General features: G+C 34.9%; 2 protein-coding genes across 7 annotated transcripts; one reads left to right on the top strand and one right to left on the bottom strand.

Moving 5' to 3' along the window:
* Window positions 1–1,125: 1,125 nt before the first annotated feature.
* On the bottom strand, window positions 1,126–3,736 carry eEF1beta (elongation factor 1-beta). Its single transcript, XM_088268691.1, has 3 exons — window positions 3,577–3,736; window positions 2,441–2,669; window positions 1,126–1,528 (listed from the first exon to the last, which is right to left on the bottom strand). Exons 1-3 carry the CDS (start codon window positions 3,654–3,656, stop codon window positions 1,184–1,186), a joined length of 654 nt encoding a protein of 217 aa, XP_088124817.1. The 5' UTR covers window positions 3,657–3,736; the 3' UTR covers window positions 1,126–1,183.
* Window positions 3,737–4,470: 734 nt separating this feature from the next.
* Window positions 4,471–15,164, top strand: ND-75 (NADH dehydrogenase (ubiquinone) 75 kDa subunit). Of its 6 annotated transcripts, none has more exons than XM_088268685.1 (14): window positions 4,471–4,516; window positions 4,863–5,048; window positions 5,885–6,216; window positions 6,533–6,674; window positions 7,582–7,803; window positions 9,567–9,740; window positions 10,227–10,392; window positions 10,769–10,920; window positions 11,001–11,088; window positions 12,300–12,412; window positions 13,324–13,498; window positions 13,965–14,127; window positions 14,613–14,760; window positions 14,861–15,164. In XM_088268685.1, exons 2-14 carry the CDS (start codon window positions 4,866–4,868, stop codon window positions 15,005–15,007), a joined length of 2,205 nt encoding a protein of 734 aa, XP_088124811.1. In that variant the 5' UTR covers window positions 4,471–4,516; window positions 4,863–4,865; the 3' UTR covers window positions 15,008–15,164. The 6 variants fall into 6 exon arrangements, with proteins under 6 accessions (XP_088124811.1, XP_088124810.1, XP_088124815.1 ...); XM_088268684.1 differs by having other exon boundaries at window positions 4,471–4,544; XM_088268689.1 differs by having other exon boundaries at window positions 4,471–4,583.
* Window positions 15,165–16,433: the final 1,269 nt, after the last annotated feature.

The following is a 16,433-nucleotide window of genomic DNA, read 5'->3' as shown; positions in this document are numbered from 1 at the left end:
AGATGTCACATAGATGTTTGTGTGAATATGAAGATGTATGAAGTATGCGTGATGACATGATGCTATTGATATCATTCATCTTTCTAATGGATGGTACCAGGAACATGCCAACATGGTATATTCATTCATTCAATCCCTTATCCACACCCCAATGGTGCATAGGGCACTGCATCATATAAACTCAGTGTTATCTTGATCGTTAACACATGAAGGAAAGGTGATCAGCCCTCCGCTTCGGGTACCAGTCCAGGGTAATATTGAATAAATATTTGAGTGAAAAAAAATCACTTATATTTATTTGACCTCCCCCCCCCTGGGAATCAAACCCGGGACCTCCAGAACGGTAGCTAAGCATGCTGATGATTACACTACGGAGGTGGACATGGTATATAATACATCAAAATCTGTTTTTCTTTCTTCATATTAAACCACTCTCGGACATTAATAAAGAATGTGCCTCAGCCACTGAGTTATCCAGACAATAGTAATAATAAGGTTCGTGGAAGAGTATTCCATGTCATCAGTCCCGCAACAGAAAGACAAGCTCGTCAAATTAACAGTTGTAGCTAATCGTAGGGCAAGATCTCTTTCAACCAATTTATCTAGAATGCACCTCTTTTACATACATCTTTTAGGTACTCAGGATTATGTAATAATTTATACATAGGCAGATGGTTTATATTCCTTTTCGGGACAGCGTAACCAGTGCACTTGGTAAAGTAGTGATGCGACTGAATTCAGAAATTCCGTTTCAAAATCAGTTTTGCTGCAACTTTAACACTGATTGCAGTCAAGTCATCAAACCATGTGCATAAAAGTTATGCGAAATCTATTCATGTTTCTTATTGCCTACTATGCATGCTAATGATGGCGTATGAGTTTCTGGGTTTGAGGCCTGGGAAAATTTATTCAGTTCAATGTATTAATTAGGAAGAAAATGCAGTGCCCTGTATACCTCTGAGTGCAGATTAAGAAGAATATTTATCCAAACACTAAAATTCCCAAAAGATTTTGGCATATTGTCATTACTCCAGAGAAGCTGTTTGCAACCTTTATTTTACACATACATACGTATGTGCATATTTTGACTAGCTGTGTTTTGGGATTTAATACAAACAATAAACATGAATGCAGTTTTTTATTTCAAAATAAAAGACATCACAGAGATGAAACAATAGATGGCTTAGATCTTATTGAATGCAGCGATATCAACTGACTGAACGAAGTCCTCAAATTCTTGAATTTTTTCTGATAGCAGGTCAATGGAGACTTTATCATCTTCTACAACACACATAATTTGGAGTTTGTTGATTCCATATCCAACGGGTACAAGTTTGGATGCTCCCCAGATAAGTCCATCCATCTCGATTGATCGAACTTGATCTTCCATTTGCTTCATATCAGTTTCGTCATCCCAGGGTTTGACGTCTAAGACGATTGAAGACTTGGCGATAAGTACAGGTTTCTTAGACTTCTTAGCGGCATATTCTTCTAGACGCTTCTCACGCACTGCAGCTGCTTCCGCAGACTGAAATTTACGTTTATTAATAGGTAGATGTCGATTAGAGGTAAATACTGTATAAAATAAATGTACTTTGCGCTGAATATTCCGTAATTATTTGTATTCGGCATAGTTCTGTATGTTCAGACAAATTATTCGGGCTAATAATAAATGAGGCTTACTTTAATATACTGTGCTTATTGTTAATGAAAGATAAGAAATTTTTGGAATCAGTAATTTGATTAAAATAAAAAAATTACTACAAATTGTAGTTAAACGAGATCAGACCAATGTCAGCAATATCAGCTAATAATATTGAAAACACCAACAATTTTGTCTGTTCTGTGCAACAAACTGCAAATAAATTAACCAATACTTTGTTTGGCAACCGCGAAACTTATTAATGTTCAAGATAGAAATGAACAAAAATCCATATTTTGCACATTTATAGTTACTTAGGTTGAAATAATAACATGTCGCTCACTCCTCTCAAGAACGTTAAAAATCAAAAAACTTGATTTTTCAGGATTTTTCAAAGTTTAAAAATATAATACAATGTATTAAAAATAAATATCAAGCTACTTACTGAACTTTTTACTTTGCAACAGATCTTTTTAGGTAAAACCTGTTATTTCTCCATTTGAAAAATATTTAGTATTTTAAAAAAAAATAATTAACCTTTTCTTCAAAATGCAAAAACATCACTTTCTGCCCTGTAGCGGGTAATTATCAAGTGAAAAATATGCCTCTTTTGCTGGGATATAGTACATTTTCTAAGCATTCCGAAAACATGCACAACTGAAAATTGACGATTTTTTATTTATGACATTCTTGAAAGGAGTAAGCGATATGTCCAAATGATCTGTGTGGATGTATGAGATGCATAGAATTAAGAGAAATGGTGTAACGGTTAATTTGTTTGGGACTGAAAAATCTTACCTCAGCTTCATCATCAGAGCCAAAGAGGTCAAGGTCATCATCATCATCTTTAGGCTTTTCAGTGGTGGTCTTTCCTCCCGCCTTGAGCGGGCACGCCTGTCCGCCCCACGCCGCCCTCTCCTTGTCGGAGTAAGAGGCAATGTTGTTGTACCAACGCAAGCTATGCGCATCGGAAGGAGCCTTTGCCAATGCCTTGAATATGCTTACGTCAGCTTGAGATGGCTGGTATCTGCATATAATCAATATATTGTCTAAGAACAATGAAATCACTGACTGCTAGCTTGTGATAGATCACCACAATAGAATTGTATACACAAAATAAAGCATGAAGCGTGTGGCTAGAACGGAAATGCAATAAAATAAGTGGGAGTTGTGTAAAAATGAATCTATTACACTAACTATAAATAAAATATAATGTTGATAATCAGGATATTCATTCAAATTGCGCACAACATTAAATCTGTCAGGAAGTAAGCATAAAGCTGTTTGATGGGACACATTCGCACCCATCAAATCTTCATAAGGGAATTTGTCAGCCATGAATATTCCCCTACACAACGCCTGCCCGCATCACTTATCAAAAACAGTGTCAGGTTGTGGTCCCGTGATTAGTGTCACGGAATCTTGAGTTTCTGGGTTCAAACACACTCTAGCACAATTTGATACCTATTTTTAATAATGATCCGCTTAGGCTCACAGAAATAGTATGAAATTGAAGTATTTTTATAAATCATAAAAACACAAATATTTCTCTATTTAATTTCAAATTTCATTTTAATATTGTTTTGTTTTATTGTAGTTTCTTGTCTAGGCTAAAAATGCACAAAAATATATTTGGGAATATCGTACGACTGATTTCTTCAGACAAATTAGTGTCTCGGAAAGCGTTAAAATATCCCCGTAAATAAAAAGGGGTCTCTTAGAATTAAATTCTAATTCGATAACAGCTGTTGTAAAAATAACGTTAGTTCATCTTAACTATGATGAGATATAAATGCACTTTCAAAATATCGAAATTTGAAATAGCAATCAAATGACATTTATTCATCGGCACCGTTGCCATTACGATGTTGTAATTTTATAACCTCTGAATTCCAACCATAAGTGAAGGATATGTCAAATGAAATATATCTTACCCGGAGATAAAGCTGTTGTCAGCCAAGTAATCATTCAATTCCTTCAAGCCTTTAGCATTAGAAACATCGGTGATCACCATTTTTGGTTCGTATATTAGATCGATCTAAGACTTTAAAAGACAGATGACGACCACGGGGGACAACGATTCACCGGTAAAAGGAAGAGGAAATCGACAGCCAGAGACAAAAGGAAAAGATAAATACGGAGACGTAAAATGGACGCAAAGACAAATCAATTTTTAAATACCTATACCTAATTATGCGATTTGGATTCTAGATGGTAGGTTATGCCTAAATCCAGCGGTGGGCTCGGAGGGGCTCGCACGAGCCCCTTGTTAAATTTGACTTGGGACGGCGAGCCCCTTGTTCAATTAAAAGAAATGAATATTCTCTGGTTAAATCAGTGGATAAATGGAGTTTAAATGCGTATTTAGTCTTTTTTATTATTTCGTATTTTAGGTAGTTAAACAAATACCCCCCTCCTTCCTACCCCCATCCCACTCCACTCGCAAGCCTCTTGTTAAAAAATTGACAGCCCACCCTTGCCTAAATCTATTAGAATTGTCCCAAAGATCGTATACAGGCTCAACACTTGTATTTTATCAAAGCTTGTTTACCCAATTTATTTTGTTTTAATAATTGGATAACTTATATAGCACCGTTTTCATCGAAAATTGAAAACCAATGCATATTTTTTTTACCCCCACCCCCTTAGGCATATATACGGATACACTTAATAAATACGTGCATATTTGTTTGTTACCTCAACTCTGATGGCGTTAGAAATGCTAGTTTTCGTTTTATTTTTTGTGTAAGCCTGAAGAAAGGTAGGTAACGACAGAAGAAGTGAAAAAATATTGTCTACAGTCAAAATTCTCTGTGAATTTGACGTTTGATGTAAAGTGCAATCTACCGGGCAAAATTGGAATCTTTTTTACAGGTAAATACGCCAAAATATGCCAGTGAAGGTTTTATTTTCTAGTGCAACCACCTTAGTTTAAATCCTTGTAATCTATAATTTGTATCGACTGTGCATTAATTTTTTTCTGAAAAGTTAATTCATTTGTGTATATAAAATTAATAGATATTTAGTAAGATAGGTTAGGTCTTATGTAACCTATAAATATTCGATTGTGTATAATATGCATGCAATTAGTATTTATCATTAAAAAACGTCTAATCTTCCTACGTTTTACAAAGAGTCAAGTTATATTGCATTTTCTTTAATGACGTAAGAAAGTTACATTTGTTCCACTACTACTGCTAAATGTCAAAATCGTTTTCAGAAAATGTTTCGCGTCACCCTGAGCAGGGCTCTGTCCGTCCCGTCCCTGACCGGTCAGAATTCTGCGGCTCGTTTCAGTCCGTGCAGTGTACTTTGTAAAGGGTATGCTGACAAAGCTCCCGAGAAAATTGAGGTTTTTATAGATGACAAGCCTGTCCATGTACTTCCTGGGACTACAGTCTTACAGGTGATTTTTTTGAACCTAGATGTTATCTTCAAGTTCGTTCAAAATACTTGCCAATTATTTAAAAACAAAATATAATTTACAAAATTTAAAAATATAATTTACAAAACAAATTTGTTTACTGTATACCTTATTATACCATAATTGTGATATCAACCAGATTTTAAGCAAACAGCTTCTTGTTCAAGACAAATTAATACTTAAAGCTATCTACCTTATCGAATATTTGTTGATTAGCAAGGCTTGAGAAGGAATGTCAAGTATTACTCAATTCTTTCCATAATAATATTAAATTTACTTTAGATATACGAACTCAACTTCCTTAACTTAACATTATCCAATGTTAAGTCAATGAGTTGAGTGAGTGAATTAAGTAATTGATAGTGAAGGTCCAAATGTAATACACATTGCAATTAAGGGCTTAAATTAGATTATTTAGAAATAATACAAATGAAAGGAATAATTTACTAAATAAATACCCAATAAAATGAATTATTTCAGAGTCTATTATTGAAAAAGTTTCCACTTTTTGACCATCCCTAATTCCTTCGTCTGCAACTCCTCTAACATAATAGCTACTTAAAGAGTTTTACCTAAACTCTGTTAAATAATTTATGGCTCTGCCATTTTTTTATTCGTTGAGAAAGTAAATAATTTCAAGTTGTTTGTTAGTCTTGATAAGAAGGTATTTGCTTTGAAACCGGTGGACATTATAATAGGTACATTAATTTTTTAAACAAAGTTAAAATTTCATGTATTCTTTATAGTTCAGTATAAATAGAAAAGTATATTCACACAATGTTACATGACTAGAAGGCTGTTGTACTTATTTATTACAGGCGGCAGCTCTAATTGGAGTAGAGATTCCTCGTTTCTGTTACCATGAACGTCTGGCCGTTGCTGGAAACTGCCGCATGTGTCTGGTGGAGGTAGAGAAGTCTCCCAAGCCGGTGGCAGCATGCGCCATGCCTGTCATGAAAGGCTGGAGGATTAAGACCAACTCTGATATGACGCGCAAAGCTCGCGAGGGGGTCATGGAGTTCCTGCTGGTGAACCATCCGCTGGACTGTCCCATCTGCGATCAGGGAGGCGAGTGTGACCTTCAGGACCAATCCATGGCTTTTGGATCTGATAAAAGCAGATTCACCGATATCAATTTTTCTGGAAAACGGTATTTTACACCATGCATTTCGTTTTTATATATTATATTGCATTCTTTTCCCTCATTGAATAATAACTCTTCTTCCAGTTTGTTTCGCCTTTTTAAAGTATTCACTACCAGTTTTGTCTGTAATAATTACATTTTCATCCATCAAATAAAATTGTGATAAATAATTTTATGTATATTTGATAACAATTATTTTTCTTTTACATAAATGGGGTATTCTGCTAAATTAAAAAAAAATTGTAAAACTGCCTTCATTCATTTGCTGGGTGATTTTGATATTTAAATTTATCGATTAATGAATTGTTTTGTATTATTTCAGAGCTGTAGAAGATAAGGATATAGGTCCTTTGATAAAAACAATCATGACTCGTTGCATTCATTGCACTCGGTGTATCAGATTTGCTTCAGAAGTGGCCGGAGTCGACGATTTGGGAACTACCGGTAGAGGAACAGATATGCAGGTTTGTCATTTCTTTTGGTTTCAATCAAATGATACCCAAAATATCAACCTTATTATTATCCCCTATATATAGTTATGTGTTATTGTTTTGTAGTATTTCCATTGGCATTATATTATAAATGTGGGCTTATATTTACTCAAAGACCTACTAAAGTAAATTTAAAATAAAACAACTTCACTTTCCACGGTGGCTACACCCTTAAATGTCATAATATTCCACTCCTCAAATGTTTATGAATGCAAAATTACCAGAAAATGGATTGCCAGTAAATAAATAATATGAAGTTATTACCGGTTCATCGGTTATTATAAAGGTGTTATTATAAAGGCGTATATCGCTCACTCCTTTCAAGAACGTCATAAATCAAAAAACTTGATTTTTCAGGAGAACGTTTTTAACGTTTAAAAATATAACACAATGTATTAAAAATAAATATCAAGCCACTTATTGAACTTTTTGCTGTGCAACAGACCTTTTTAGGTAAAACCTGAAGATTTTTCTCCATTTGAAAAATATTTAGTATATTTAAAAAAAATAATTAAACAGTACATTTTCTTCAAAATGCAAAAACAACACTTTCTGCCCTGTAGCGGGTAAATATTAAGTTAAAAATATGCCGCTTTTGCTGGAATAAAGTACATTTTCTGGGCATTCCGAAAACATGCACAACTGAAAATTGTCGATTTTTGATTTATGACTTTCTTGAAAGGAGTGAGTGCTATGTTTGTGTTGTATTCATTGTTATTTACCTATATTTATTATTTATGATTAACACTGTTTGAGTTTAAGTAAGATTGAGGTTTCGATAGATTTGCAGTCTAGAGTATTATTTCTGAAATGACAGTTGCATTGATTGGTGTTTTGTCATATAAGCAGAATTGCCTTGTTGACTAGAATGAATTTGCAGGTTGGCATGTATGTTGAGAAAATGTTCTTATCTGAGTTGTCTGGGAACGTGATTGACTTGTGTCCCGTGGGGGCCCTGACTAACAAGCCGTACAGCTTCTCTGCTCGTCCGTGGGAGACTCGCAAGACCGACTCCATCGACGTCCTGGACGGGCTGGGCAGCAACATCGTGGTTTCCACCCGCACCGGTGAAGTCCTTCGCATCCTGCCCAGGATTAATGAGGTATTAAGTGACTTTATTTATCAACTTGCTCCTATTATTGATTGGGGCAAATATTTAACAAATCTAAGGTATTTTGTACTATTTTGGTTTTAATCTAATAATATATTTTAAATTTAGATCTGTTTTGCTACTCTAAATTTAAAATATATTATTAGATTAAAACCAATATTTTTAGCTTTTCCCCTGTTTTTTATTTGACCAGCGACCGGGTTTCGTCGTTACCGACATCATCAGACTGGTGGGAGGCTATACAAATTGATATGTTATATATAAAACAAGGCAGGAGTTGATAACCATGATTTGATATAATTTTATTGAGAAATTAATTTAATTTGAGTGAATTTAAGTATTGTATGATATTAAAAATATTTTTTACAAAGGTTTTTTGTATTGAGAGCACGATTTTATATAAAGTTATATTAGATTTGCATTTTTTGTGAATGAATTTAAATTATGTAACGAAGTATCAGGAACTGCTGGTTGACGGCTCCCTCCCTGATGATGTCGGTAACGACGAAACCTGGTCGCTGGTCAAATAAAAAAAGTGGAAAAGCTAAAAATATTGGTTTTAATCTAATAATATATTAAAAATGCAATTCCATCACGAAGTGTCAGTGGATAATATAAATCTACTAAATTTAAAAGTAAAAATACGATAGAAATTATGGCAAATCACAACCATATTCACCTGGTTACACATTTCGGTGTAAGGTGACAATTCGCAAATCACATTTGTATTTTTTATAACTTTCCAGCTTCTACTACTTTCCGATTTCTTTTATTTACAAAAGTTTGAAATATCAACTTGCCCGACAGTGGATGATCATTAATCAGACAGGCGCCGTGACATAGTTGGGTAGATACTTGACTGCAAAACAGGCTTCGCGGGCTCCATTCCCGTCAATTGGAAAATTAATTTAAGGAATATTTATTTTCAATTGATCTGGGTGCTTGTGTTGTATTTATCATATCTACCTCCGGATCCTTACTATCCTACCTGTAGACAAGCCTCTAAAATTGAAGCTTTGCGGCTTATCACTTATATTTATTTTGACACTTCAGAGAGTTGAATCTCCACCATGGTAGTCAAGTGTGCTAACGACTACACTACTGAGGCGGACAATATTAATGATATATTACACAAAATTAGTCTAATATGCAGAAATTATTATTTGATAACTAAAGCAGGATAATTAGTTTTGATTCAACATAACAAAACTTTGCTACATGTTAAACCTTGCATCCACCGATGAATTATAATATTTTTTAAAAGCCATTGGCCATTAAATAAATATTATTATATGCTTGTTGCGGTAATATTTAAAAAAGATAATCGTGCTACATGTTCTTATCTAACTATGTCATCTTGAGCACAGCTCCACATCACCAATTTCTCAGCCATCATTTCGTAGTCATACAGGAGAAAGTGACCAACTACCAAAACGTAAAATGTTCAGGAGGGCCATTTAAGTCACTATTGCTTGGCAAGAAAATAAACACCAATGCAGTTAGTCATTTTTAACTAGTCAATATATTATACTTCCAAGTTTAAAATTCTTCGGGATTTTTTCAGGGCAATATGTATTAAGCTAGTAAGATATCAAATAGTCAATGATCACGTTTTTGTAAAACAATGCATTTGGTCACTTTCTCCTGTATGACTACGATTTATCAAACCACCAAAAATGTTTACATTTTGATATTTTTTATTGTATCAACAAATAATTGACTCGGGTGTGTTAAAGTAAAATGTTATTTCATAGGAAATCAACGAGGAGTGGCTGTCAGATAAGTCGCGCTTTGCCTGTGATGGCTTGAAGAGACAGCGCCTTATGAGCCCCATGGTGAAGGACTGCTCCGGGTCGCTGACTCCATGCGAATGGGAAGATGCCCTTGTGGCGGCCGCTAGCGCCATCAAGGCCTGCCCGCCAAATAAGGTTACCATCTTTTTTCTAATTTTCAAAAAGGAAATACGGTGCAATATTAGCCGTGCTCATGCATATCTAAAATTTTATCATCTAATCCCTTCACTGCTGTATTTTGTTCAGAACTCTGTAAAATTTTGTTGAATTAAGACCTTCAAGTTGAAAATATATGCCAAGAAAACCATGGTTAAAAACCAAAAAGTAATAGTTAGCGTGTTTAGCCGTGCTGGAGGTCACGGGTTTGATTCCCAGTGGGGTTAAAAAAATATATATTATTGATTTTACACTCTAATATTTATTGAATATTACCCTGGACTGGTCCATGAAGCGCAGGAGCGATCACCTTGCCTTCATGTGTGTAACAATCAAAATAACTCAACATGATGCAGTGCCCTATGCACCATTGGTTGCGGATAAGGGTTAGAAGAAGGGATAGAAGTGTTACTTCTGCAGGGACAAATTTAATAGGGTAGTACTAAAAGGTTGTTTATTTACCAGATCGCAGCCCTTGCTGGTGGATTAGCCGATGCAGAAGCCCTGGTGGCCTTGAAGGACATGTTGAATATCCTGGGCTCGGAAGTGGCATGCACTGAATTAACATTTCCACAAGACGGTTCTGGAACTGACCTCCGTTCCTCCTACTTATTCAATACCAAAATTGCCAGTAAGTTATTTAAATTCAATAATTATCTAGTGCTTTTTATTATTCATTTCATGTTTACTTTCCCATTTTTTTCTTATATAATATCACCAATAATGTAAGAAAGTATAAATTTTGTATGAAAACAGTGTTAGAGCGACCAGAATTTTGGAGTACGTTTAGAAAATTTATTACTCAAATTTACTAACTTTTACTGTGTTTATAATATATTGTACGTCAATACAATGCAGTGCCCTATACACCATTGGGTGCAGATAAGGGTTAGAAGAAGAAGATAATATATCATTTTATGACAAATGTCTATTACGAGCTATCAACCTGTGGCCATCGATATTTGATATTTCTTTTTGTAAAAGCATATTGGTTTATTCTATTAAAGATGTGGAAGATGCTGACTTAGTATTGCTGGTTGGTACAAACCCAAGATTCGAGGCCCCATTATTGAATACCAGAATACGCAAGGCTTACATTCACAAGGAGTGTGATGTGGCTTCTATCGGGCCCAAAATCGACCTTACTTATAACCACATGGCAAGTATTAATTACTGCACTGCTATTGTCTATGTGAAGACTTTCTGATTCTTACATTATTCTTGCATTGGTGTTTGTAGCATTTGGGAGAAGATGCATCTGTTTTGGCTGAGCTAGCTGCCGGTCGGGGACCCATGTTTAAACAACTCCAATCTGCTAAACGGCCTGGTTAGTACATATTATTGCAAATGTAATATTTCCGTCCGTTCTATAAAAAAAATTAAATAAAAAATTCACTAATCCAAAACTATTTGGTACGAGTATGTATTTATGTATATGCCAACTCGTAATGGCCATACAAAATTTCCTTGTTTTTTTGTATGCCTTTCTTACTCATTTTAACATTGTCGATATTGGGATATGCGGATAAATTTTGTCCCATACCAAATCATGACGTACAAAAAAAATCTCTCAGAATAATATGACATGCCAAGTATGAAAAATTTTGTTAAAAAAAATACTCCGAGGCGGACACCCACATGTTAATTCCTACCCATCAGTTAGGAGGCTTATATGTCACAAATTATGCTGACTTTTTTTTTCTACATAGTTCCTTCCATATTTCCATTCCAATTCAATATAGTACTTTGCTTCACATAGGTGTGAAGCAAAGTACTATGGCAAAACCCCTCTAAATACTGTTTCAGTACTACGTGGTAGTACCCCAAAATCGCTTTTGGTTATTGTTATTCCCCGAAATTGTGCATGATTTGTTACTTTGATACTCACGCGCAGTCTCACAACCTGTTTGATATCCTTACAGTACTTGCCAAGACCTAATATTTACACATGTTAAGATGACTTAGATTAGTACTGGAACTTATGGAAACATATCTCCGCATTAAGCAAGGTTTTACTTTATATGCGATATGTATTGCATATCTACTTTTCAACTGTACATAAAGCACCACAAAGATAGATGCAGTTCAATCTTTGGTTTAAATTATACAAAAATAAAGTAATACATAAATTGTTGAAATGACAGATGAAAGATTGAGGTAGTAGGTGAAAAACACTTATCATGATGATTATATATGCTTAATACTATACATCCGCCTCCGTAGTGTAATGGTCAGCACGCTCGGCTACCGTTCTGGAGGTCCCGGGTTCGATTCCCAAGGGGGGTAAAATAAATATAAGTGATTTTTTCACTGTCATATTTATTCAATATTACCCTGGACTGGTACCTGAAGCGGAGGGCTGATCACCTTTCCTTCATGTGTAAACGATCAAGATAACACTGCGTTTATATGATGCAGTGCCCTATGCACCATTGGGGTGCTGATAAGGGTCTTAAAGATAAATAAAAAATACTACACACAGAGGCGGTGAATACTTATTTGCACTTAATTGTTATTTTCCTTTTTTTTTTAATTCAGTTATCATTCTGGGAGCTGATCAAGTTCAGAGACCCGATGGTGCTGCCATATTAGCTAATGTTCAAGCTTTGGCATCACGGATCCAAGCTAATATAGAAGACAAAGAATGGAAGGTATTACTTTATATATTTAACCTTTATACGCATAACACATAAAAGTAAACCATTAAACCAACTAAATCATATCAATTTAATTTATTTTTTGTTATATGTTTATATGATCAGTTAAAATAAATTAAGCAATTATAGAAGTCCACTTATTAACCCTTTGACTACCACAATCCAATTTATCGTTCGATACTCTAGTGAGTAATACCGGATAGGGTTGTGCAAAAATGTTCAATTCATATTACGTTTTCATTCAATAAGCTATTTGTCATTCAGAATTAAATGATCATTTATATCTTATAATGAAACACTTAAAGAATAACGAGAAAAACAAAGTGCATTAAACCAATGTTGTTTCCACGAATTGTAAGTTGTGTAAAGCTGTGATATTCTTGAAATAAGTACATTTTGATGTATCAGGGTTAATCAACAATATGTAACAAATTAATGCAAATAATATATTGCATATTTTTTTTAAAAAGAAACAAAATATTTGTTATTTACGTACACCCCTGCTCTATTCCTTTCAATAGCGGATGTCATCAATTAAGTGGGCAAGTTGTTTGATTTGTTTCGGTATTATTTGCATGGCGTAAAAAGGAGATGGACACTAAGCAAGCAGCATTAACTTGTTAGTCGATTTTGTATATGGTTGCATACATTTTATTGACTAAACTCCGAGAGATATTTTCGCTGCGCCAATCATGAAATCGAAAAACAGATTCGTTGCAACAATGGCACAGAGTGTTTATAAATTATCAAACACATTTTTCTTATAAATTTTGTCAAAATCGCAGTATTCCTAGCATAGTAACCCCAAAAATCCTGGTTGCCAAAGGGGTAAACCATATCCCTGATTTTTGAACAGGCCATTTTGTTTAAAATGCAATACATATGGGTGATGGGTGTGTGGTCAGGTGCTGAATGTACTGCAGCGAGTAGCTTCCCAAGTGGCCGCCCTGGATATGGGCTGGAAGGCTGGAGCTGCTGAAATCAGGAACAACTCTCCCCAGGTGCTCTTTATGCTTGGCGCTGATGCTGAAGCTATCACACGCCAGGATTTACCACCAAACTGCACTGTTATTTATCAAGGTAAGACATGTTGCCACGAGCATTAAGTAACCTTTGCATCTAGCATTCACAAAAATATTGAGACAAAGAGCAATGGCAGTAGTAAAAAAAGCAAGATAAAGAATGAAATTATGTTGTGACATCAACAGTTGAATAGAATGATGGAATCCAGAATACTGGTAGCCATCTGGTGACAATGGTCATTAAATGGCTAGTTACACTAAAAGATCGATAATTTAAACAATGACAATTTACAAAATTCTAATCCCTATATTTTATAAAAAGTTAAAAATAAAATTGTTTCAAAACATTCCCGTGCATCAGTTTTTATGTTCTATGAAAAATAAGTAGTTTTTTGTTGCAAATTTCATTCTCTCCAATTTCTAATTAATAAGCTTTCACTGTATACATATGTACTTCTAGACCGCAATCAAACATTTCTGAGGTTCGGTGCAAGAGTTCTAATGTCTTATGTAATTTGATTAAGGCCACCATGGTGATGTGGGAGCAGAGATGGCCGACATAGTCCTTCCGGGAGCCGCATACACAGAGAAACAAGGCACATATGTCAACGCAGAGGGACGAGCTCAGCAAACCTTTGCAGCCATCACACCACCCGGGAAGGCAAGGGAAGACTGGAAGATAATCAGGTCTCATGCACTATAACTCATGCACAGAACATAAAAATGCACTTTCCCCAATTATTCTTCATTAATTACATTACAGAAAATTAAGTTATTTTTTGCCTACTATTGCCGAGCTATATACCATTGTTTGCGGTTGAATTTTGCCAACCTGTAGTGTAATGGTCAGCACGCTCGGCTACTGTACAGGAAGTCCTGGGTTCAATTCTCGGGGGGGTCAAATAAATATAAGTGATTTTTTCACTCCAATATTTATTCAATATTACCCTGGACTAGTACCTAAAGGAGAGGGGTGATCACCTTTTTTTCTTGTGTTAACGATCAAGATAACACTGCGTCAATACAGTGCCCTATGCATCATTGGGTGCGGATAAGGGTTAGAAGAAGAAAAAGAAAATATATTTACATATGTCCGCTTGATAATTATTATTTAGATTATACCTTTTATTATTATGGGGTTCACAATGTGCAAAATTTAAATCTGTTTTCAGAGCACTGTCTGAAGTTGTTGGATGCAAACTACCATATGACAATTTGGATGAAATTAGAGATCGTCTGGCCCAAGTCAGCCCTTCTTTAGTTCAATACGGAACTTGCGAGCAAAACAACTACTTCAAGCAAGCTGAATTATTGTCTGCAGTAAGTTTTTTTAATTTAATGAGTTATTGGTGATATTACATTTTGTATTATATTCAATGAGCTTTGATGTACATTTATCTACATTTACTTATTTTTTTAGTCTCTACCAAAAAGCATAAAAGGAGCTATGGAAGTCCAACAACAAAAACTAGAAGACTTTTTCATGACAGACCCAATCAGCAGAGCTTCACCAACAATGGCTAAATGTGTACAAGCTGTCCAAAAGAAGAAGAGTTCGAAATATTAGATCAATCATCAATATGTATTTATTTATTGCAAACATTCTCTGTTCCGCTTTATTATTGTGGATGAAATTTTAGAATCATTAGAATGTTTTCTGTTATACTGTTGTAAATAATATATGTATTAGGGAATATCCAGAGATTAAATAAAATAAAAATGTGTCTTGTGTTCTAATTTATTTTCACCAAACCTTAAAAGTATACCGGTATCTTGGTCTTGGTTTAGATAAAATCGTCATATTATGGAAATTAAAAGTTTTTTTTTTCCTCACATTATTTTCTAAAGCAGGGATGTACAAACTATTTTCATTTATGATACCCCGTATAGACTATTACTCTGCGCAAACTACTGGCGTGACTCGACACATCCGCCATAGCCATAGCGTGCTCCTGCAGCCCTGTCTATCCAGCCGCAACCAAACAATATCTAGTAACCCTAACAAGAGCCTCCGACTTTGTATAATTCTTATAAATACCTGTCGGAGGTACAGGTAGCAGGAGCTGAAGAACCGAGTGCACCGACTCACAAGCCAACCTCACTAACCCCGAGAAAGGGCTTTCCTACCGTCCTCATTGGTGCAATGCTTCTCCAGCGCGGTGAAGCGGAGCGGAGCAGGGATATTAAATAAAAATATGTTATGCAATATTGTCTGACGATTGATCTTTATTTTAAAAAACACCCATGATAAAGCCGGTCGTCAGGCATGGGGGTGCTCACTGGCAGTGGGAAACGCCTGACCAATCAGAGGCTGCAAAAAAGAGAACACGCTACCGCTGTCCCTCTCTAAAACCTCGCTCTGGGGTGACGTTTCTATACTGCGCCCCTATGTCATATCATACATATTTCTAATTCAAAATAATGTTAGTGGCAAGATGTTCCTTTATTAAGAGAATAGCCCTTTGCTTACATCAACATTTTCATTTTTAACTTAATAGTTTATCATCGTTAAATTTTAACAAAAGGTACATTGTGTAATACCACTTCAAAACTCTACTTCACTAGTTTTGGAACAAACATTTCATCATCAGGCCAACTCTAGACCAAGTGAAATTGCTACGGTCTCCTATTTATATGAAACAAAAAATATTATGATTTGAAAGAGAGAAAGAAGGTAAAGGAATCACAATGGGAATATTTTCAAAAGCGGATTTTAAATTAAATTAAACTGAATTAATATTAAATTAAATTGGTCATTTATTGTGAGTAAGTCTTTAATAATTGCTTTACTTATTTTTAAAAAAATCAAGATTATCTGGGCAAAGACCAGTTTTATTTAAATATTATTTTATCAAAATTATGATCTTCAGATTGGTGATTTTGATTGATTTTGGTGATTGGCCAATTCAAAAAATTTATAAAGTAAAATACCTTAGACTTTCTTATGTTAATTTTGATGTCCAATTTATGCTTTATGTTTTTCATGGAAAAAT

The sequence above is a fragment of the Brachycentrus maculatus genome, unplaced genomic scaffold (genome assembly GCF_059751285.1).
Source record: "Brachycentrus maculatus isolate JH-2025_06_01 unplaced genomic scaffold, ASM5975128v1 h1tg000326l, whole genome shotgun sequence".
In the NCBI taxonomy this organism is placed as follows: domain Eukaryota; kingdom Metazoa; phylum Arthropoda; class Insecta; order Trichoptera; family Brachycentridae; genus Brachycentrus; species Brachycentrus maculatus.
Note: the sequence above shows the minus strand (reverse complement) of the source record. Positions and strands in the feature narration are given on the sequence as shown.